This window comes from Echeneis naucrates, chromosome 22 (assembly GCF_900963305.1).
Source record: "Echeneis naucrates chromosome 22, fEcheNa1.1, whole genome shotgun sequence".
Classification (NCBI taxonomy): domain Eukaryota; kingdom Metazoa; phylum Chordata; class Actinopteri; order Carangiformes; family Echeneidae; genus Echeneis; species Echeneis naucrates.
The window spans coordinates 20,278,234-20,300,980 of NC_042532.1; the positions used below are offsets into that span (position 1 = coordinate 20,278,234).

General features: G+C 45.8%; 1 protein-coding gene across 1 annotated transcript in view; it reads left to right on the forward strand.

Annotated features, from left to right (window-relative positions):
• brf1a (BRF1 general transcription factor IIIB subunit a) overlaps positions 1 to 21,183 on the forward strand; it is a 64,529-nt gene extending 43,346 nt beyond the window's left edge. Inside the window, exons 17-19 of the mRNA XM_029493549.1 lie at positions 13,995 to 14,046; positions 18,404 to 18,563; positions 20,050 to 21,183. Of these exons, the coding sequence (XP_029349409.1) occupies positions 13,995 to 14,046; positions 18,404 to 18,563; positions 20,050 to 20,081 (244 nt within the window). The 3' untranslated portion in view covers positions 20,082 to 21,183. The remainder of the gene's footprint in view (positions 1 to 13,994; positions 14,047 to 18,403; positions 18,564 to 20,049) is intronic.
• The last annotated feature ends 1,564 nt before the right edge of the window (positions 21,184 to 22,747 follow it).

Below are 22,747 nucleotides of genomic sequence, written 5' to 3' on the forward strand. Positions count from 1 at the left end.
GATTCCTGCTGAGGACGTTTTCCAAACCAACGTTTTAATTGTCCATACATCAGATAGGAGCATAATTCATAGTTTAATGTGCTTTAAAATCGGATCAAAGCAAAGCAGCAGAACCAGACATGGATTCTTCTTCTTCTCATAACGCTGTGTTAGTTTAAAGGGGATTCATGTTCCAGTTCTGGTTAATGAATCCTGCCGCAGAGATCACACCCACACGTTTCTATATATATTTTTTTTAATCATGAAGTTTTGAAACAACAAAACGGCCAACGTCGACTGAAGCCACGCTGTCTATCAGACACAAAAGTCTTGATGCTAATTGTCTCCCTGCAGCGAACTTTTTAGCTCTTATTTCTGATGATGGTAAAAAAAACTCTCCTGTGTGACGTTGCTTTCTGACTTGAGGCGGCGCCTCCTGTCGCCTGGAGTGATCACCAGCCCCGGGGAGACAGACTCCGGTGGGATTTTCCTCAGATTTGCCTCTGGCTCTGCCCCCCCCCCCCCCTCGTCTTCGTCTTCCTCTTTTCATGACGTGCGTTCGCAGGACTGATCCACTCGGAAATGTTCACATGAAGTTAATGGGTTTTTCTGCAGCGCAGGAAAAAATAAAGCTGAGGGGCTTTTCATAGTTTGGTGTCTGTGGTCGGGAGGGGGGCAGGAGGGGCAGGGGTGGGGGGGGAGTTGGTTTCCTGTTAGTGTTGGTGGTTTGAGGTGCCATCTTGAAGCTTGAAGGGGATGTGACCCCCCCACCTCATCTGGTTATAGTTTCTGCTGGATCCTCACAAACCCTGACTGGTCTTGATGCACCGTGTTTTTCTGTTGGGACTTTTTTCTTTTTTTTAACTCGTCTGTTTCTTTTCAAGTGAAATGAAACTTATTTATAAAACAAAATGAAATTGCCATGAGATCGTCCACAAAGTGACAGAGATGTAAACAACTGATTTAAAGAAGGAAAACAAGCAGGAGAATAAACAGGAAAGGCCGGAACGTGGAAAACAAGTCATGGAAACAGACGTTTCAACTAATGATCACAAACTGTATTGAGGCGACTTTGTTTCGCCGTCCGGGGCACATCGACCAGACTGAGCCCCGAACAGGCCAGCTCATCTGCCCAGTGTGTGTCTGTCTGTGTGCGTCCGTCTGAGGAGCCAGTTTATTTTGTAATCGTGCGTTTCTGTGTGTTATAATTTAACCTCCAAGCTGCCAACTATCCACAGGACGTTTGTGTTATTACAGAGAACTGAAAAAAGGAAAACCAGAAAGTGATAAAACTGAAACACACCAAAAGCAAAAAGCACAAACTAAAACCAAAGAGAATAAAATAACTCCAAGCCAGACCTTGAAAAAAGGTCAAAGCTAAAAATTTTGTCAAAACAGAAAAAAGATAAACCCAAAAAACAAACAAGAACGAAGAAAATACAACTAAGAGAGAAAAACACAATAAATAGAATAAACAAAACTCCTAAAAATGGAATCTAACAAGCTACAGAAAACCAAAAAGCCTCAGCTGCCAGAAACACAAATATTTAATAACACAAGAAAGAAAAATCCAAAGTCAATAAAAAAATAAAAAACCAGATTGATGGAAATAAAGAACAAAGCAGCAAAATGTAAAAAAGGTAAAATGGCGCCCAGATCTGGACGACAGGAGGGACACGGACTGATGTCACCGATAATGACACGTTATGGCCCCTCCCATTGAGGCCATTGGGGGTCAGAGGTCAGCACGCCGTGGCCTCACATTACAGTCAGCTGTAAAAACATCTTCAGGGTCTTTTACCTGGAGCTAAACTTCAGTTCAGAAACAATAACCAGCATTACTTCTCCTTTCTAAACACCGTTTTGGAGTTTCGTGTTGCTGGGCAGAGACGTCTTTCAGGCTCTGGGTAGTTTTCCGGAGCATTCCGGGTCGAGCCTTGAATGCTCGTTGTCTACCTGGTGACTGAACAATGAATGGATGGAACACACTGATGAATATTTTAGTGTTCAGGACGTCGAGGAAAGCAGCAGATTGACAAAAAGCTGAAGGTCTGCTGGATTTCAGCTGCTCCATTTGGCTAATGGCTGCTGCCAGAGAGTCGGATCTCTTCCCCGGAACGCCGACGTGCTCCGTGAATGAAGGAGCTCATGTCTCGGCTCTGATCTCTCTGAGGAGGTTCTTCTCCGGCACGCGACCCCGGCTCTTTGTTTTTAAGAATGGACGACCTGTCTGAATTTTAAAACACCCCCCCGTCCCGTCAGTGAATCATTGATGACACTCTCCGCTCTGAATGGTTCATTTTTCCTGAATGGAGACTTTCACTCTGTCCATTTATGGAGAAATTGCTGAACTCTGCACTTTGTCGCCTCGAATGCACAACAGTGTTTTCACCCCCCCACCACTCCCAGTTTTCTGCAGCTCTACCCACGAGCCATTAGGAAGGAGAAAATGCCCCGGGGGCGGGCGAGCAACACGTCGATAATCTTTGATTCTGTTAACAGCAGCAGAGAAAAAAAACAAAAACGAAAAACAAACGAGCAGCTCAACCAGCGACAGTTGAGCTCAGAAAGGCGTCTTTGAGCCCGCAGCTGGACCCGGACCGTTGGCCCGGACCTGGACCGTTGGTCTGGACCCGGACCGTTGGCCCGGACCTGGTCTGGACCCTGAAAAGGTTGCTGTGCTGGTTATTGAGGCCTGGTGTCAGGGAGACCTCTGAGAGTGCAGGAGAAGCTGACAGTGCAGCCATTGTGCCTTGTTCAGAGGCCTCGCCGAGGGGCAACACTGAGACTTTGTGCTGCTGACCCCCCCTCCTCCTCCCCCCCCCCCCCTCCTCCAGGCTCCACCGCTCTCGTGGCTCTGGGCTCTCGCTCTGAAGAACGGCCTGAAGTTTTTTATTTATTTTTTTTCCTCCCTCGTCTGCTGCTGCTTCAGAATTTTTTTCCCTCTTTGCTGGGATGACTGAACATCTCAGCCCCCCCCCACAGAAATATATAAACTCATAAATAATATCAAAAGGTTTGGATGTTCTTCGGTTCCACTAGTTTGGTCTGGACATGAAATTGCAGAATTATGAAAAAACTCTTTGTTCCAAACTAAATCGAACGTTTAACTTTATAAAGACTTGATGTCCATTGAATGAATTTTTGGTTTATAAATTTGATTTGAATGGCTGAAAATTGTCCAGAGGAGATGCGTCACCGCTGTCCGCCATGTTTGGACCAACAAAAAACAAACCCACGCCGTTTGCTGGCAGATGTTTCAGAGTTGCTGTGTGAAATGAACCTCTGTAATCGGCCGTCGTAGAATTCATTATAGTTTCATCAGAAAGTTCCTTGTGGAGCATCCTTCAGGATCTGATAGTCGTCACCTTCTCTTACTGTTCCCTCCTTTCCTAATCCTCTGTGCCTCCTGGCCTTCGGCAGCAGCCCACTAACGACTTCTTTGTCTTTCTCCGTCTCGCTCTCATCTTTTTTCTCGGCCCTTTCATCTCTCCGCTCGAGTGTTGGTACTTTACTAAACATGGTGTTAATTTGTCTCACTTGACTCCAGACGAGTTTGGTGGCAGGACTTGAAAACGAGCGATGATTGGTTTGATCCAACCGCTCGTCCAGATGTTGGCGCTCGGCTGACATCTGGCTGGACGTGTTGTTGTTTTTAAAGGTCAGAGAGGATATTTGTTTTCGCTGGTGCTTCCTTTGGGAGACAGAGCGTTAGTCGTGTTGGATGGACGTGTAGTTGAGGCAGTTAACCGGCATCATAATTCTCTTTGAAGAGCCGGAGTTGGTTGGTTCATCATCATCATTTCATTGGCGTCCCGTTTGGAGGCACCTTCAGATGCCCCTCAAGATTCAGAGCGCCTGCTGTGAAAATAATAGAGCAGCAAAGATCTCCAGGATTACAAATTTAAAGGTCGTATTGGGTCGACATTCTGCTTTAAAAAATATAAACTCTAAACCGTCGGGGCATCATGAAGACGTAGTCCGAATCAATGACCTCAGAATCTGAAGTTTGGGGCTTTCAAGGTGAAAGGTTTGGTTTGAGTTCTGTTTTCGTCTCACAGCAGCTCAGATTTTAGTTTTGTCTTATTCACTTCTCAGAGATCACAGCTTTCAGTTTTTTATCCTCTTATCCTTCTGTTCTCAGTGTACTGGACAGTTTTTAGGTGCACTCCTTCACTTCTCCTCCTCTTCCACGTCTTGTTCTGCCCCCCCCGTCTCTCCACCCTCCACCTCCTCCAGCCAGCTGCCAAACAGACCCTCCCTGTTCCCTCCATCCCTACTGGAGGATGGAAAAGCAGTCTTCCAGAAATAGCTCAGATAATTGCCCTCCAGTGATATTTTCCCCCCTCTCGGTCACTCTTTGCGCCTCTCTGCTCTTTCATCTGTTCTTTTCCCATTCAAAGCTTTTTTTTAGTGTTTTTAGAGAATTTTCTTTTCTTTGGAGAAATAGAAGAGACGTGACAGACACGCAGAGAGAATTCCTGCCTGCATTTCTTTCCCCTAGTGGGAACAGAGCCATTTTTGGTCTGTGTTGGTTTTCCAAAAATGTAAATCGGACCCGCAGATTTCATCCAAAGAGGAACTGGAGAGCTCAGCAGTTTTCTGTCCAGATGTTGCTGCCTCTCCTTCTGAAGGAGACGTTCCCCCTTTTCGGTGTTTGGGCCTGATGGAGCAGGTGGAGCAGCTCACCTGTGTCCAACAAACTGCAGACTAAAGGACGAAGCCGGGGGGGGGGGCTCGGGCTCAGACTCAGGCTGGATCATATTTTCCTGCCCGGCACGCTCTGAGGATGTTTTTCCTTGTTACCCGACCAGCTGTGTTCGTGGAGGGCGTATCATTTTTCCGTGGTTTTCGGCCCCTCCCTGTAGAAAGCCTCTGATCCTCCACAGCCCCCTCCTCCATCTCTTTTTCCTCCACTAACTGAGACCAACGAGCTGTTGGATGCTGGTGCAGAAAGACAGACATGGGGGGTCACGGGTGGGTGGCACAAAGTGCTGATGAGATGAAAGGCCGGGTCTGCACAATGTGAGCTTTTCAGGATTTAAGGCAGCCACAGTTTTTCAAAGGTGTTTTTAGTTCTTGTTAGGTTCATGTCAAACATCCTCTCCAGCTCGTTCACGGTTCGGTTTCTGTCTCATGAGCTCCATTTTTATAGCCTCCGAGTCCGAGCGCACACACAGTTAGACCAATTGGAGTGTTTAGCAGCTGGCGTCATTAGGAGGTGGTGGAGACCAAAAACGGAGCAAAAAGAGAAAACGCTACTCAGACTGATGCTGATTCGCCGTTTCCAGCAGCGATAAGTGGGCGTCAGTCTTGTTGTCCTCATGTCACAGTATGGTTTGTTTGTGTTTTGCTCCGTTGAGGGGAAAAACTCTCGCTTTGACGTGTTTGAATAAGCTTTATTTGTTTATTGATCGGGGTGTGCGTTGTTTACAGCAACTTTAATCCAAACCAAATGAACACCAGAGCGCGTAGAAGAACGCACACAGGAAACAGATGAGCTGTTAAAAGAAGCTGTTGTGAAACAAATCAGAGAATCACAACAGAACGATGAGAACGATGTCTGATGAATCCATCAGATGTTGATCAACAGGCCAAACACAGAGACGTGTTCGAGATAAATGGGTCCACAAACACAATCCGACAGGATGAATCTGTCGCCAAAACGCCGTCATGCCTGATGTTCTGGGCTGAGGAGGGAACATGTTCACTGAGCTGGAGCTCCGCCGTTCGAACATAAAAGAAGCTGCTGGAGGCCGACAGGCTCCACCGCCGGGAGCACGTTTCACATACATTTACATTTAGGTCTTTAGCTCCCACTCTCATCAGAGAGATGCTCAGATATTTAATCCCACCCCCCCATGAAGTGCTGGGAAATCAGAGCATCCTTTTGAATCTGGACATCCAGCTCGGCTCGCAGTAACAGCAGCTTTCCCTCCTCAGCCTCCTCCGTGCAAACAGTTTCCAACAGCCGACGCTTTGTTCTGCGGCAGCGCGGCCTCGCACTCTAACTAATGGCAGAGCCGGGGCTGGAATTTTGAGGGCAACTCCAAAAACTGGGCCATTTGGAAAACATCCCAGTTTTCATCCACAGCTAAACCACAGCCACAAAAAAAAAATCGCCCAGCCAGCAACCCAAAATGTTGACACTAAAAAAGAGTTGATGCTATTGTGGTAGTTCACGGCCTCGCAGGGCCGCAGCACAGATTAGCAGCTGAAGAGCCCCCCCGCCCCCCCCTTGAAGCCGCAAGAAGGAAACGGCTCAACACGGAAATACAGCGAGCCGCTTCCTCTTTGTCCCGCTTTATCTTCGCTCTCAGGTCGCTCCATTCTCTCTGAAGGCCCGAGATGATGTATTAGCTTCATTTTTAGATTCTTTTTCCTCCTTCCTTGCTAAGTTTTATTGACACCATCCCCCACAGCTACTGCCAGTTGTCAGCCGGCGGCTAAATGGCCTCCCTCAATCGCCTTTTCAGCTCAGGCTTAGTCTCATTGGCAGTAAGCTGATTAGGAACGAGCCACTAAGCCAGGCAGAGACTGATAGCCTAACAGGGAGAGAGTCAGGGAGGAGTGGATGAGAGAAGGAGGTGAGATGGTGTGTGGGGGGGGGGGCAGTGAAAAGATATAAAGCAAAAAAAAGAAAAAACAAGAGGAGGAGGCTGATTATTAGATGGAGATGGACTAAGTTTCATGGCGTCTCAGAGATAGCAGGCTATTCGAGGGGAAAGGGAAACAGGAAGTGAGCAGCGACATCGAACCAGTCGGCCAACAGAAAGTCGTGACGCCTTACTGAAGAGAAAAGTGTGTCGAGTGTGCGCTTTTGCTGTCACAACAGATGAGTGAGTGAAACCGACTCATCTGTTTACTGATCGGATAAAAGCAGAAAACAGCTTCAGATGAGAATTTGTTGTTCTTCATAAATACATCATAAACCTTTAAAAATAACACGTGCAGTCGCTGATTAGAAGGTCAGAATAATCATTTTCCTGCACACGACCATCTAAACTCAAATCAGTATTAATTGTTTTAGTCAGCTCTCATTAGCGTACACGCTGACCTGATCTCTGAAGAGACGGAGCAGCTAAAAGACACAAGGAGCTTTTTATAGGAGCTGAAGGAGGAAAAACAGAGAAACAGACGCTGCTGACTGGACCACATCTTCAGCCGAACACTAACAAAGTAAAACGATAGGTTACACAAACAAATGGATAAATAAGAGATTTCTTAAAGAAAATGTTGTTAATAAGATTAAAAAGAGAAGCTGCCTAACAGTCGTACACAGCAGACTGATGGTTTCCCATAATGCATCAAATCGTTCGATGGCCACCAACAGATCAATATAACCATCATGCATTGCGCTCATTAGCTTTACATTTTGCTGATGAGCAAATTTTTTTTGGTCTGTGTGGAAATCACAGAGCTGTGAGGGACACAGCGTCTTCTTCTGCAGCTATTTCCTGCAATGCTGCAATGCATGATGGTCCGTCTGGACCAACGTGGAGTTCAGCTTCTGTTACCGACGTTTAGCAGAGAAATCTTCACGGATGTCACTTTGGAGACAAACCGCGCCTGAAGTGTTGAAACGAACACAGCTGTTTGTTTGTTTGCTGATAAATCTCTGCAGGAAACTTGTAATGTCTTCCGTTTCCATCTCTCTTACGAGCCTGATCAATGAAACACGACGATGATTTAGTTTTATGGGCCGTTTTCTGAGCTCACACTCAGAAATGAATAAAATAAGCTGTTCTCTGCGGGGAATCTGTCAGCGTCAGAGCTGCTCACCTGCTCAGGTCCTCCGTCCCCTCCCTCACGTGACCCCGGACCGACTGTTGTTTTCATTTCTTCACAGACAGATATTGTTATTATTTATTCAGGTTGAGGGTCCAAACGTCTGTGCTCTGGGGGGGCCGTCCTTTATGAGAAGGCAACATGTGGCCCCCATTGTTTTCCTATGGGAGTGATTTATACATGGCCGCCGTGTCGCTCGTCAAAGCCTGGCCGGGCGTCAGGAGCCACTCCCCGCTGCTGTAGATGGTTGCCATGGAGACAGAGGTCTGCCGCCGCAGGCGTCCAGCAGTGCTGTTGACGGCCGTTTGACCTCCGACCTCTGTAAGTGACTCCCCCTCCCCAGTGAGCTCAGATTAATCATTGCTGTCATCTCTTCAGTGTGAGCTGCGGACAGGCGGCCTGAATCCCGCCGGACGGCGTGCTGTTCGGGTTTAAGAGCCGCGTCGTTTCCTCCACTGACTGTCAATCTTCATCGTTTCATCATCGTCAAACTCCTTTTTTTTTTTTTTTTTTTTTAAACAGATGAAATGAATTCCAGCAGAATCTGCTTGATTTGACAGCAGAGAAGAAGCTCGGTATAAAATATGTATTAAGATGTATTCATAAACAAATAAAACGAAAACAAACAGAGTGAGCTGAAGAGAAAACTGTAAATAAGATTAAACATTAACAAACACAAAAGGCCGACTTTGTTTCTTTAGATCAAAGTTAAAGGAAGTGATGAAGAAGAGGAAGGGCCATCTGCCTTTTTAAGAAAATCATTAACACGTCAAACTAAAGGCCACAGACACACACGTGATCCTGCTGTTCTCTACACAACAAAGATACACACAGGTGTGTGTGTGTGCGTGTTTCTTTTTGATGAAGAGTTTCTCCTCAGTAATAAAAAGTGTCTGAAATGTCACCGACTCCCCAGAATGCACCGCAGCGGAGCGACCTCCATCGAGCTCCAAGTGTGTTTAGTCACTTATTAACAATTTGTCCCAACTCGACCAGCTGAGAGTGACATTTACAATAAAGTGACATCACAATTTCCCATCATTCAATTTCACTGCGCTTCAGTTTAATCCCCCAGACTTCAAAGCTGAACTTTGATCTGATGTCACAGAAGTCGTCCAGTTCTGCTTCCTCCAAATAAAAAGCTGATCTGGAAAACTCAGCTCTGCTTCTTACTGGTTTTAACAGACGGCGTCACATCACCCGACCCTCGCCGCCCTGTCTGCGTTAGGATCCATTTTAAGTTATTAACCTGTGAGCCGGTGGGCAGCCTGACGTCAGCCAGGCGGCGGCCATGTTGACGCATCATGTGACTGTGTGACCTGGTCCTTTGTGACTGAGTTAAACGCCATTTTGTTGCCATGGTAGCCAAGAAGATGGAGGCGTTGGTCTTGTTCCTGCCTCGTTACCACCGCAAGCCACCTTTTTTTTTTTTTTCTCCCCAGCAGTTCCATGGGGAAGCGGTGGCCATGGATACGGCGGTTGCTATGTCTGTTTAATCGGCCTGCCGCCGTCTCTCAGGTGATGTCGGAGATGAAAGAATCGGAGTCAGCTGACTGACGGCTGAAGACTTCGCCTTTTTGGTTTGTTTATTTGTTGTTGGCTGCAGGTTGTTGATCCGCGTTGTTGACCGGACTGTTTGGACGTTCAACACAATGTGTACTTATGTTTGACTTCTGTTTTTCAGACTTTGTGTGTCGTCGTCGTTCAGGACAGTTTCAAACTGCCTCGTTGTGTGTTAAAGTTGTTTGTTGTGTAACATAGAAATGGTTTTAAAAGGGAAAAGTGCTGACGTTGTGCTGTCAATTCACTTCCTGTTGTTTTTCTGAGCAGAAATGTTTGAATCAGTCCTGTGTGTGTGTGTGTGTGTGTGTGTGTGTGTGTGTGTGCGCGCGCACACAAGTGAGATCATACTCCTGTAAACCCTTTCATCTCTTTCTAGTGTGTGTCTGTGTGTGTAGATGGTGTGTTAATAGCATGTGATCCTACCCATTTGTGTGATTAGTGGTGTGTGACACTTTGATCCTTCCCTCTGGTCATGCCACTGGCCTGTGACACACACAGACACACACAGGTTCTCATATTATGGTCCATTCTGTCTGAACACACCTTTCCTTTCATGAGAAACCTCATTAATAAACGTTTAGGTGTGTGTGTCTGTGTGTGTCTGTGTGTGAAGACCATTAGTTGTCATGAGGACCAGAGCCAGTCTTGAGTTTAGGTGGCTGGTCCTCAATGAGTTCAAGTCAATGCAGCATCTTAAGAGGAGGGACGCTCTGACGTGTGTGTCTGTGTGTGTCTGTGTGTGGTGAATGGGGTCAGTGCAGGATGGACTGGCCAGAGGAGAAGAAAACACAATCAGTTCTTTTGGCTGACTGTGCGTCTCCTCCTGCCAAGCCGCACACTGGCCCACAATGCACTGCAGCCTGAATGGACACCACTCTGCACAAATGAGAGACTGTGTGTGAGGCTCCATTGTGTGTCTGTATGCAGGGTTGCGTGTGTGTCCATCCTTGTGCGCTTGAGTTTGTGGATTTTGTGTCTGGGAAAGTATTAGTGCACTACAGTTGCGTGAGTGTGGGTTTTTGTGATTATGCCTGATTTAATTGTGCTGAAGGAGGCTGTGTGTATTTGTGTGTTTCTGTATCTGCGTGTGTGTTTGTGTTGTCAGCCCCCAGCTGGAAAATTGAGTTTGAAGCTCAGATTATCATCATTGCAGAACTAATTCCATCCAACCCCAGTTTGCAGATTATTCCTTGTCTCCTTCTCGTCCTTCCTCCTCGTTGTGTTATTGATCGGATTATTGTGCGAATAATGAAATAATTTCCGTATTACTGTTCATCTCGGTTTGTTTGTGTGGTGCTGAGACGCAGACGAGGTGATCGGAAATAGAATTTGATTCCTGAAAACAAACACGGTGAGCAGACGCAATCAAGTAATGGCGAGACTGCAGACAACAGGAGCGTCGTGGAAACGTTTCTCCTCGACGCTAACAAGCAAAACAACAACAAAATGTCAGACATGCACACAAACACTAATGTCGATGAGGCAACACAAGAAACTCACACAAGAAAACCCATGAAATGGCGAAGGGGGGGGGGGGGGGTTAAAATGGATCTATTGCAGGAAATGAAATCAGTAGGGAAGTGAATGTGGTAATGTGTGTGTGTGTGTGTGTGTGTGTTGCGTTCACACACAACATTAGCTGCTGCTTTCATTAGAAAATGTCTCTTGGTGTAAAAGACCTCAGAGACTCCGACAGAAACAGAAATGAAAATATTTGTAATTCTGAACAAGAAGCTCAGTTTCAGTTTCATTCAGCTTGTAGGCAACTGTTCTTTTTTGTGTTGTTTTTTATTTTAACCTTCAGATGAAACTAATTCATAATTAAATCCGTCGAACAAGAAGTTTGTTCATTATTCTGAGAAACTGGGACGTTTTTATTGCCGTGCTGAGTTTGTGAGAAATGTGAAATTAACCAAACATCACCACGGTGACATCAGCTGTTAAAGGGCTTCAGGCTGGAATCTGTGAGACGGACATCTTAGAAGGAGAAGGTGTAGCCCCGCCCCCTAGCCCCTCCCCTAAATGGAGCATCATTTAAAAACGAACATCATGTTGTATTTCAGACTGAGAACGTAAACTCATCAGGAAAACGTTTACTGAGGAGGAGGAGGGACATTTTCCCATAGACTTCAGACCAGTGGAGCAGCTGAGGAACATGATCATCCACATTTTAACTTAATGGAAGTGATAGAGGGAAGGTCGTGGAGCTTCATCCTCTGGGGAGCGGGAGCAGTAGATCATTCCATTAAAGCCTGACCTTTGACCACTTGTTTGGGACTTTTACTGTGAAAGTGTCCTTCCTGTTTTCAGGTGTTTATTGTTTTTCAGTATGTAGGTCATCGAACCTTTAATGGATTCAGGGTTTTATCGGAGTCTCAGATTCCCCTGTTTCCTCTTCCTATCTCCTTTCCTTCCCTCCCTTGTTTCCTCTTCCTATCTCCTTTCCTTCCCTCCCTTGTTTCCTCTTCCTATCTCCTTTCCTTCCCTCCCTTTGTTTCCTCTTCCTATCTCCTTTCCTTCCCGCCCCCCTACCCCCTCCCTTGTTTCCTCTTCCTATCTCCTTTCCTTCCCTCCCTTTGTTTCCTCTTCCTATCTCCCCTTCCTTCCCTCCCTTTGTTTCCTCTTCCTATCTCCTTTCCTTCCCGCCCCCCTACCCCCTCCCTTGTTTCCTCTTCCTATCTCCTTTCCTTCCCTCCCTTGTTTCCTCTTCCTATCTCCCCTTCCTTCCCTCCCTTTGTTTCCTCTTCCTATCTCCTTTCCTTCCCTCCCTTGTTTCCTCTTCCTATCTCCTTTCCTTCCCTCCCTTGTTTCCTCTTCCTATCTCCTTTCCTTCCCTCCCTTGTTTCCTCTTCCTATCTCCCCTTCCTTCCCTCCCTTGTTTCCTCTGCCTGTTCCCTTTCCTTCCCGCCCCCCCCATGCTTCCTCACTCTCTGCCTGTTGATTACTCCCCCCCCCCGGGCGTCCAGGTCAGGACTCGGGGGGAGTGTCGTCTAGCACATGTACAGCCTGCATGGTTCACACAGCGGGGGATGAGTTGGTGGCCTGGCTGGGATGTTATAATGAGCTTTGGGGAGGGAGGGGTGAGGATGCCACATTCTCTGTTACCCCCACCCCCCTCCGCTGGTTAAAGCAGATTAATTAAAAGCTCACTCGTGCTCTCTCTTATCAGTGAGAGTTGAACACTTACTGTACGCCCCCAGGGAGGGCTCAGCGCCGGGCCGGGTGGGCGAAGGGGGGGACCCCTCCGGGAACGATGCTAATTCCAGCCAGCGGGCCGAGGGAACGGCTGCTCAGGAATTAGCGCCTCATCGCTGATTATCTCTGCGACCGTCTGGGAAGAGATCGTCAGTTCGACGTGTCAGTCAGCCTTTCATATTCACACGTTATTTATTTATCCCGTTCCCATCACTTTCAGTTTCCTGCCAATCGGCTGGATCAGACCCCCCCCCGTAACATGTCAGCAGTGAGATATTCAAAATATTATCTGCAACAGAAGATGTTAATATTCAGCTCAGCTTTTTCTTTTTCCTTGTCCTGCTTTTTAAACAAAACACGAATCGACAAAAGCTGTCCTCAGCAGTAACTATAAATATTCATCATGATGTGTTTCAGTTTTGTGCGGCGGGGGCGTGGGGGGGTTCATTCTGCTTACTGGACTGATTTATGGGAGCAAAATGAAGAACATTCATGTAAGTTCATACTTAAAACGATGAATATTAAAATATCTGCGTTAGGTTTGTTTTTACCTTAAAACCTTAAAAGCGCTGCGGCCTGATCGGTCGCCCAGTTGGAGCGAAGTTGGCATGAAAGATGGATTGAAGGTTTTTGGAAAGTCACGTTTTGATTTTGACATGAAAAGGCTTTCCAAGGCCGAGCTCATGTTAGCAAACATGAGCTCGTCCAATCAGCTTGTCCGACTGATAAAATCAGAATCGGCTGTCGCAGCTCGTCTCATTAACATTCGTTATTGCAGGGTTGTGTTGTTGACACGTTGGAGGCCGAGACTTTTATTAAAGCTCAGTGTTCCGGCGTCTCGTCAGTCTTGTCCTGTTTTTCCTTCAGGCAACAAACTCAAACTGGGAACTGGAAATGAGGAAACTAGAAAGAAAGCGGAGCAGAAAGAGACAGACGTGTCCTCACCGCTGAGGTGAACAATGAAATCTAATCCCAAACCTCAGACTGAAGATTTTATTTTCTCCAAATATCTGAAAATATAATATCTACAAATGAATATCAGGACTTCGGGGCTTTGAGAGGTTCATTTAAATTTGTCTTCGACTCGCCGGCTTTTCGGAACGGATCGTCCACATGATGAATAATGGTCTTCATTTTCCTCAGCCGCGGGACATCAAGGTCACAGAGACCGTTTAAGATTACAGTCTGTGTTTTCGGTCAGTTCTGCTGCGTCCTGTAATCACCTGGTTAAAAAAGAGCGCCTTTTTAAACTCTATTTATTTATTTATGTTCAGTTCTGGTCTAATTTATCGTTGTTTTGTTTTGTTGGTATTTTTACTGACCGGAGCAGATTCATCACTCTGTTCTTGTGTCATTCGTTCATCCGTCCTTCGATCCAGCAGCAGGATGAACGTGTTGAACAGTACAAATCTGAGATGTGGAGAAAGTGTCAGGTTGTGTTGACATTGTGTTGTTGCTGTGTGTTGCAGGTTGAAGCCGTTCATCACCGGACAGCCCAACAAGAAGCTGGCGATGGAACAGGTGAGCGGCCACATCACTCTCTCTGTGATTTTAAAAAGCTCTTAACAGCTCCTATCTTTAATCTGGTGAACTCGGAGATGTGGAGACTTTTCTCCTCTGAAACAGCTTAAAGGGGTCCGGAGGCCTCTGTCTCCACAAACCTGGAGACAGATTGGAACTCCTCGTCAGTCTCTGCTGGCGGCCATTAAAAGCTGATTGCTGATTGCTGGGATCTCCTGCCGAGCGGTCGGAGGATAAATAAAATCTGGGCTCAGGCCGGCGGAGGAGCTGAACCTGGTCGTCTTTGTTTGCCCTTCCCTTATTACTCCTCCTCCCCTCGGGCTGCTCCCTGCTCCTAAAACCTTTGACAGGGTCTTAAAATAAATACAGCCTTAAAGTTGAACATAAAAACGTCTTGAAAAGCACTTTCCCTGGTCCTTTTTCCGGCCGCCCTGCAGTGATGGGTTTCTGTTGGCCAGGCTCCAGCTTTCAGACGGTGTGTGTCCTATCTGCTGTAGAGCTGGTGTCTTTGAACAGTTCATTTTACGGATGTCCTCATTCTGCCCGTGGAAGCTTCACAGCTTCCACCGACCAACTTCAAGGAGAAACAGGCTCATTTTTCCAACTTTGTTTCTTAATTTGATTTTAAATTGGACTCCAAATTCAATCACACTTAGATTTACAGGATCAGAAATGTCTTAAATTTCCCTTTCAGGTCTCTCTTCTCCCCCTCGTCTTCCGGCTTCACCTTCACCTTCCTCTGCTGCTCCGTCTCATTTCTCATTTATTTTTCGCCTGTTAAGCTCCATGATTCATCTTCAACACTCCAGAATGGGGAAAAAACAGGACGGATTCTGGGAGTCCAGTGTTGGAGAAGTTTAAGGTGGACCACTTCAGTTTTTTAAGTCCAAAAGATGGACATCCCGTTTCCTCTGGAAAAAGCCAAAGCTACAGAAGCCGGCGTTAAAACTGAAGAAGAACTGAGAAGAAATCGTACATTTAAGACGAATTTTGGATTCAGTATTTTGACTCCAAGATTCATCCATGTTGGGAGCAGCAGGGGCTCATGGGTAGTGGAGTCTTTAGTGTCATCTGCCATCCCTCACTGATGGAGGAAGGCGAACGTACCGGCTGATTCACACTTGAACATCTGCAGGAGTTACTGACTCCCTGCTCTGGTTTTTACTGGAAAGGTTGAGTAGTAAATAAATCCTGGAGCTGCAGCGACAACGAAACTACATACAAATCAAATTTAGAAGAACGGAACGTCATCACAGCGGTCTCCGGCTGGCGGAGCGGCTGTGAGCGACATCTGTCTGAAACCTGGACCTGGTTTTATTCAACGTCAGCAGGTAACCGCTTTAAGATCTCCACCTGAGCTCACATCTTCCCAGAATCCTCTGCTCTCCCTGTCTTCGTCCATCCTTCACGTTTAAACACGGACAGCAGCCGTGTGATTGTGGTGCTTCATTAGTGTCGGTACGTCGAATTATCCTGGATAATCTGGATTTAATGAGATGTTGAGGAAGTGAGAAACTTTCAGAAGGGAATTTGCAGTGGGAAGAAAATCAGCAGTGACCCGTCAGTCCTCCACCTCCTTTTCTTTCCTCCCTCCAGTCAGTTTTTTTTTTTTTTTTTTTTACCCCTTTCTGTTTCTTTCTGCCTCCACATTCCTTCCCATCCCTCCATCCTCCTCCTCCTCCGGCTCGCTCTTTGTCTGCTCCATCATGTGCTGTTGGCAGCTCTGAATGGTGGAGCTCAGGGAGCTCAGGCTCTGTCAACCAGGAAGAAAACATTGCCACGAGGGGCCGAGTCAACAAGGCTTGTTACTTAGCAACCCCCCCACCACACTTTCCCTTGGGAACCGGAGGAAAACGGCCGCCGCCATTGGCCAAGGCCGTTCCTGTTATGTAATGCTCCCGTTTTCGTTGCAGCGACAGGCCCAGATCGAAAAGAGAAGTGCGTCGCTTCACTTCGCCGACCCGTCTGTAGGTTTCTCACACACGCCGAGGGAGGAAATGATGAGTTTACAAGGCACAGAAGGAGTAACGAGTCGATGTGTGCCAAGTGAAAGCGGTCCAGCTGTTCCCAGCCCGCTTTGAGACGGAGGCAGCAGACAGCGCAGTCAGGAAGTGGGGATTTTCAGAGAGGCTCAGAAATGTGAAAGAGGCGATGAGGTCACAGGAGAGAAGGGCTTTAAACTGCAGACGGTCGCTCCGCCGCTGCAGCTGTCCTCTGCTTATGCAAGCGATCGTCCTGGCAGCCGACGGCCGAGTCCGTGTGAAGCTGTCGGTTTCCAGCTCGTCCTGCTGACGCACACTGACCCGCTGATCCAACACACCTACAGGGAAACACAAAGATATTAAATAATTTTTAGGCTTTTGATGAACTCACATTTTTCTGGCCTGTATTCGGTGTCGTGACGGCCCTGATAAGTCAGACATGACAGAAGGAAACCGGTTCGAGCTGGTTCCTCGGACTCAGAGTCCAGATTTTAATTCATGCCTGTTTGTTCCAGAAAGCTCCGTAGGTTGTTTGAATTTAACATCCGCTCACGTCTGATGGTTTGATTTCCAGACATGGAGTGTTTCTGTGTGGAGCTTTTTCGATGTTCAGAGCTTAGTTAGGCTGCTCGATGAGATTAAGATCTGACCATCATTTAATGAATCAGAATCGTTTATTAATCCTGTCAGTTCTGCTGGGAGTCATTCTGTCATCCAACAGGGGCCTGATGACTGTTGGCCTGTCACTTTGCACTTCCTGCTTTCAAAACCAATGAAAGCTCTTCTGAATGCCGATCATGTCTCCTGCAGCTCGTTGCAGGTCTGTGTAAATACTCCACAGTTTGAGGATCTGCCTCTGAGGGGGTATTTGTAGTGCCAAATTATGTGTATAAGTACAAGTTGTAATCAGTCGCTCGCCGCCTTCTCTGCGGCTTCCTCTCCTCTCAGACGCCCGTCACCCCGACCTATTTAATAGCTCTCACCCTTTAATTAGTTGGAGCACCATGTTTACACTTTTCCTTTTATTTATTATTATTTTTTTATTTCTTCACATTAACCGCCTGCGTTCTCCGGCAGTTAATGAGGCATCCAGCTCCTGTGATGAGGAGGCTTTTTACGGCCCAGCGAGGAGCTACAGGGAGGAAACAAATGGACGAAGCGAGGGGAGACGGGGGAGAAAGGAGGAGGTGCTTCATATTTAAAGTGCAGTTTTCTCTCTCTATAATCGCTGGCTGTTGATCACTCTGAAGGAATGAGGGAGAAAGGAAGGAGGGGAAACTTGGAATAAAATGAAAGGAGGGAGAAGAAGGGAAGGTGAGGCGAGGGGCCCCAGCCGGGGCTCCAACAGGAACACCCACCGGCTGAAAGGAAGGTGATTACCTGCAGATCTCCTCTCCGTCTGAGGAGGATTCTAAAAAAGAAGGCGGATCCTGAATGAAAGTCAGTCAGAAACCAAAGTGAGACATTTAAGTTTCTGGTGTCGCACTTTGTCACCTCGCACAGTTCATCGCTGGGCTGAAGTGGAGAAGTCGGTCCTCTCTTCCAGCGATCGTGTCACAGCGAGCTTCACTTTTGACCTTTTGGGTATAAAATGTCATCAGTGTTTAGGTCGTTGCATCCTGTTTGACATTTATGTTGACCTGTGTCAGCGTTGGCAAATTAATTCTTCAGTCACGGCCTAACATGGTCTGCTTCACGCACACCAAAATTAGTTCATCCCTAAAAATGGACGACAGTGTGAGCCGAACGTTTGTGCTGCTGAAAACTTCAGTTTCTGTTCCGGTCTCTTTTAGTATTCCCCATAATGCACCTGGAAGTGGTGGTTGCAGGTTATCAGCTGCAGATGCCCAGAGGGGTAACTTTGGGGGGGGGGGGGTTTCCTTTGTGTGAACATTTACACAGTTTAACTTAGACAATGTAAATGGGGTGAAACTAAAAAAAGGGCAGTCTAATTATATTCCTGCCCCTCATCCACACTCAGCCCTCGTTTTTTAATTTCATGGGTTCTTATGAACCTTGAAGGGGATGTTTGGGCCTGGGGGGTCTGGTTAACTTCTGACCTGCTGGTAAGATTCCCAGTCCGGTGCTGTGGCGGTGAGGAAGTGTAATAATGTGGTGTCGGATAATAAAAGGCTGTGGTTCCGCTCCGGCGCTGCGTCGAGTCGCATGTGGAGAAGCTGCAGATGAAATATTTCCTCACCTGCCCTGCAGCTCGCAACGCTCTCTATTATTTTCTACCATTTTAAAGGAAGTGGGGCATATGAGATCACACCGAGCTTAGATTTCCCTGGGGGGCGGGGGCTCGTGCGTCTTGCAGAGGAAAATATTAAAAACGTTGAACGACGCTCAAGTGACAATATTTCCTGTTTGCATAGGTTGCCGACTCCAACCCCCTGCCGCTGCCTGTCGCCACCCCCGTCAACTCAGTGGTGGTGGAGAGCGGGCCGGTCGTCTACGACGATGGAGCCGCTGATGATGATGAGGAAGAGGAGGAGGAGGCTTGTGTCAGCGCCATGCAGCTGATGGGCAGCAACGGTCAGTTCAACACTCTGACTATTCCTCAGTTCACATTGAAGAGAGTACTTTTACCCATAATCCTTCAGGACCGACGTCAGGAAGTAGTTCCAGACTCTGGCTGCACATAACCTTAAAACACTGTGAGGTTTCAATTGGAATGATGTAGCATCTGGAAAATCTAATATTCAGGCCAGAGTGTCTCTGAGGCAACAAACCTTTTTATAAGATTATATTTTGATTCATTGATTGGCCTTCATCCATTTAAATGTCTAAAATTTTGAAGCTGCTTCAAATATTTCTTTTAAAATGGCCAAAATCTAAACAAATGTGACCTAAATCTAAACAAAGGCTCGATGACGGGATGTGACGGCATTGAGAGACAACCAAATCAGCAGTTATCCTGAATAAAATGAAGGTTACTGTATACAACATCTGTAACACAGATGATTTTAATGTGGAAAAGTTCATCAAGACACATCAAGTAGGAATTGAGATCATTGGTGTGATAAGTTAAATGAGAAAACTATCATCAGTGTTCAGTCCAAGGCTTCAAATCTCAACAAATAAAAAAACAGTGATAAATTCTAAAATGATACAAGATAAAATCCCCTGAAGTTGGTCAGAATCAGGATCAGACTGATCAGACCTATTTCACGTTTTGGAACTTTGAAGGACTCTGAGACTCGATGCCAGCTCTCAGCCTGGCGCTGCCTCGGCTCTGTCAAATAGCTGGAATCAGTTTTTTAATGAATCTGCTGCTCCGGGTCACGACTCGGCTTCTGCTGCGACTCCGTGTGTTTAATGAGCCGTTGCTAAAATTGAATTCCTTCACTTCACGTCTGTGGCTGTTAAAATTTAGGGTCTCTGACTGCGGCCGTAAAAAGTCCTGAGCCACTTAATTGATTCCTGTAGGGACACTCCCCTGAGAGGTCAAAGGTCAGGGTCAGGCTCTGGGCAGCACCTCTGAGGTGAGCGGTGACTGCTGCAGACCCTGAACTGACACTTTCTACATCCTCTCTGGACTTCTTAACCTTTTCATTATTATTTTTTCCACATCAAATCAGTTTGGCTGTTGTTCCAAATGTTCTCAGACAACAAATTTGTTTGTTTTCAATGAAAGCACCAAAGAATATTTAATGCCAAAACCTTTATTCTTTTTTAAAAAATGTATACAAATAAATGCAAATATTTTATAGTCATAAGAAAATGAACACAGCAGCGTCAGGCAGAAAGAGTTTAACACTGAAGACTAAACATCCAACTGTGAAATCAGTTAAAGAAAAAAAAAAAAAAAACATCACCGGCTGCATATTAATTCTTAGATTTGAAACTAGAAACAGAGACCATGAATCGATTAAGGGAATGTTTATGTAGGGACATGTTCCCATAGACTTCAACACAATCTGATCTTATCTAATTCTTTTTACCACCAGTAGAGTTGAATTCAGTCTCCAGCTTGTAATTTTCCTGTGTGCTGATTGGACTTGCTGGTCTTTCCCTCCAGATTACGGCTGTGATGGAGACTATGACGACTGATCCTGGCAGACGCCTCGCTGCGTTCCCCTCCCTCCTGTTCTGACTCCCTAAAATGCACCACTTGTTTAGCGGGGGATGCAAAATGGCCAAAGTGACAGTTCGGCCTTGTGACGCCAAGAGGAACGAGGAGTAAATGGGACAGATGTGCCGGAAATGAAATAAAACACTCCTCCTCGTCCCATCTGCCATCACATCTGGACGCTGACGTCTGAATGTGGTCAAAGACTGCAGGAAAATCCTCCAGGAGGCTCAGATTCGTCTGGAAAACGCCGAAGCTAAATATCCTAATAATCACACCAAACCAACCTCTGGACGGTTTAAGGTAAAAGCCAAGTCGAGCAAGATGCAAAACATAATCACCCTGAAACCTGCACTTTGCATTCACAACACTCGAGTCCTTACCAGTATGTGACTACAATGTACTTCCTGCTGCCTCGAAACTTTGCTTCTCTGCTGCGCTGCCTCCCAGAACTAACCCGAACTGACCACCAAGCATCTATCAATCAGGTATCGTCAGATCAATCAGCATTATCAGTGTTTCCATCTCTGGTTCACATCAATATTTATCAATGCCTTAGCTGAGCGGTGGACGGACTCACGCCGTCTCCTTCTCTGGAGCCAAAGTATTCCGATGTTGTTGCCTTTGAACAGTTGATCCCAGGTTTCGATTTTAGAAGAGCAAGTTTCCTGACAGGAAACATGAAGGTTGGATTAGTTTTGGGGTTTGGATTTATGCTTTTAGTTCTCATTTACTGATGGAACTGATTCTTTCTGATTAATTTAACGAGCTTGTGTTGGTTGATTTGTGTTGATTATTCTGTTACCTTTTTTGTCTATAATATTTTTTTCAAGAGGTTGTAATTTCTCTGCAATATTATATGTTCCGTACAGTAGAGGGAGGCGATCAGAGAAAAGATCTATTTCTTTTTTAAGCTTTCATGATTTTTGTGTTGAGGGGGGAAAAAATGACACTTTAGAGGTAAGAGAGAGATTGTGGCCTTTTCACTGTGTCCACACAACAGTATTTAGCTGCTGCTACGAGTTGTGATGTTACATCTGTATATTGTTGTGTGAATTTGCTGCTACATTAAAAAAAATCTCTACCTGGAAAAGAATGAATTTCTCCTTTTCTTTTCTTTTTTTTTTTTTTTTAACCTGTTTCAAGAAGAAGTGTTTAAGTGATGAAGCCTATCAGCAGCCTGGAAGCTCACGGACAGTCTGGCTGCTCAGGAGCTAGCTGGTTAGCATGCTAGCCTCAGAAGAAAAACTAAATATTGATTTCAACATTTGGAGGCTCTTGGTGAGTAAAGAAATGAGGTGTGATGCTGAACTCGGGTTTCTACTCTGATAAGAAAAGAACAATCGTTAATGATTCCATTAGTGAAGTACAAACTAAGAATTAACAGGGACCTTAACAAAACTTCTTACGTTTCTTATTTATCTCTCCATCACACTAAATTTACAGTTTTTCAGAACTTAAAAAAAAAAACAACTTTTATATATAATTGGAAGCTTGTCACTAAAGTTTTTTTTCCCACTTGGCGGTTCAAATCAGCATTAACAGCTGTTCAGTTAGCTCAGCATCAAACTTCATTCCTTTTAAACGCTCACAGGTGAAGCCATTAGATACAGACGACCAGCCAGTCGAACTGGTCCGATAACGCTGGAGGCGACTGTCTGCACGACCTCAATTTCAATTTGCGTGTAATATAACTTATCTCTCATGTGCAATACCGTTTGAACTGTTTTCTTACACGTTTGAATTATTTATCAGTACTTGTGTGAAGTATGGCGTTAACATCGATGTTTGTGTGCTTTTAAGCACCCAGCGACACGAGTACCGCTCATAAATTCCGTTGTGCAGATTATATGCAATGACAAATAAAAGGAAATTTGGACTCTTTAAAGCTCGACTCTGAACTTAAGACGAAGGAAAACTATTTAACAGCACTTCTGCTCTGAACCTCAGTCGTCTGACAGAATCATTCATGAGACTAAAAACACTCAGGAGTTCACTTCGCTCCTCACTGGAAGTCACTCTCGGCCGCTTTGTGAAAATCTCTGAAGAGAAAACTCTGTCAGGAACTTTTACTGCCATTTAGGAGGTGCCTGTATAATAGATGAATTTTACATTTCCAATCCCAAAAGACAAATTCGCTGCTGCACAGGAAGAATTTGAGTCTATCTCGGTTACAGAAAACTGGAGGAAGATCTGGGTGGTTCGCAGCTCATTAGCTGAACGGAGCAGGACTACGACGCTGAAACGTCACCTCAGAACGCCTCAAAAGCTGTGGATTTCAAATTTTATCTAGACTGGAGACCTATAGACCTGAGTCCATAGTAGACCAGTGAGAACATTCACGTGTCAGATTTTATCCATAGAATCATCCATCTGTAGGGAATAAACGGCAGACCTGACCGGTGGTGTCATTTAATGCTCCTCACCACAGACTAAGAGTGAAACCAAAGGAGTTTCAAACCTTCATCAAATCTACTGACCATGAGGGGGCGACTCGTTTGGAAAAAGAAGTCAGATCATATTGAAGTCAATGGGAAAATCTCCCTCCTCCTCTAGTCATTGTAGTCGACTTGACTGAAAAAAGGTGTTTAGCATCACGTGACAATTAATCATCAAAGTTTCGCCTTTTCTTTAGTGACACTAATCT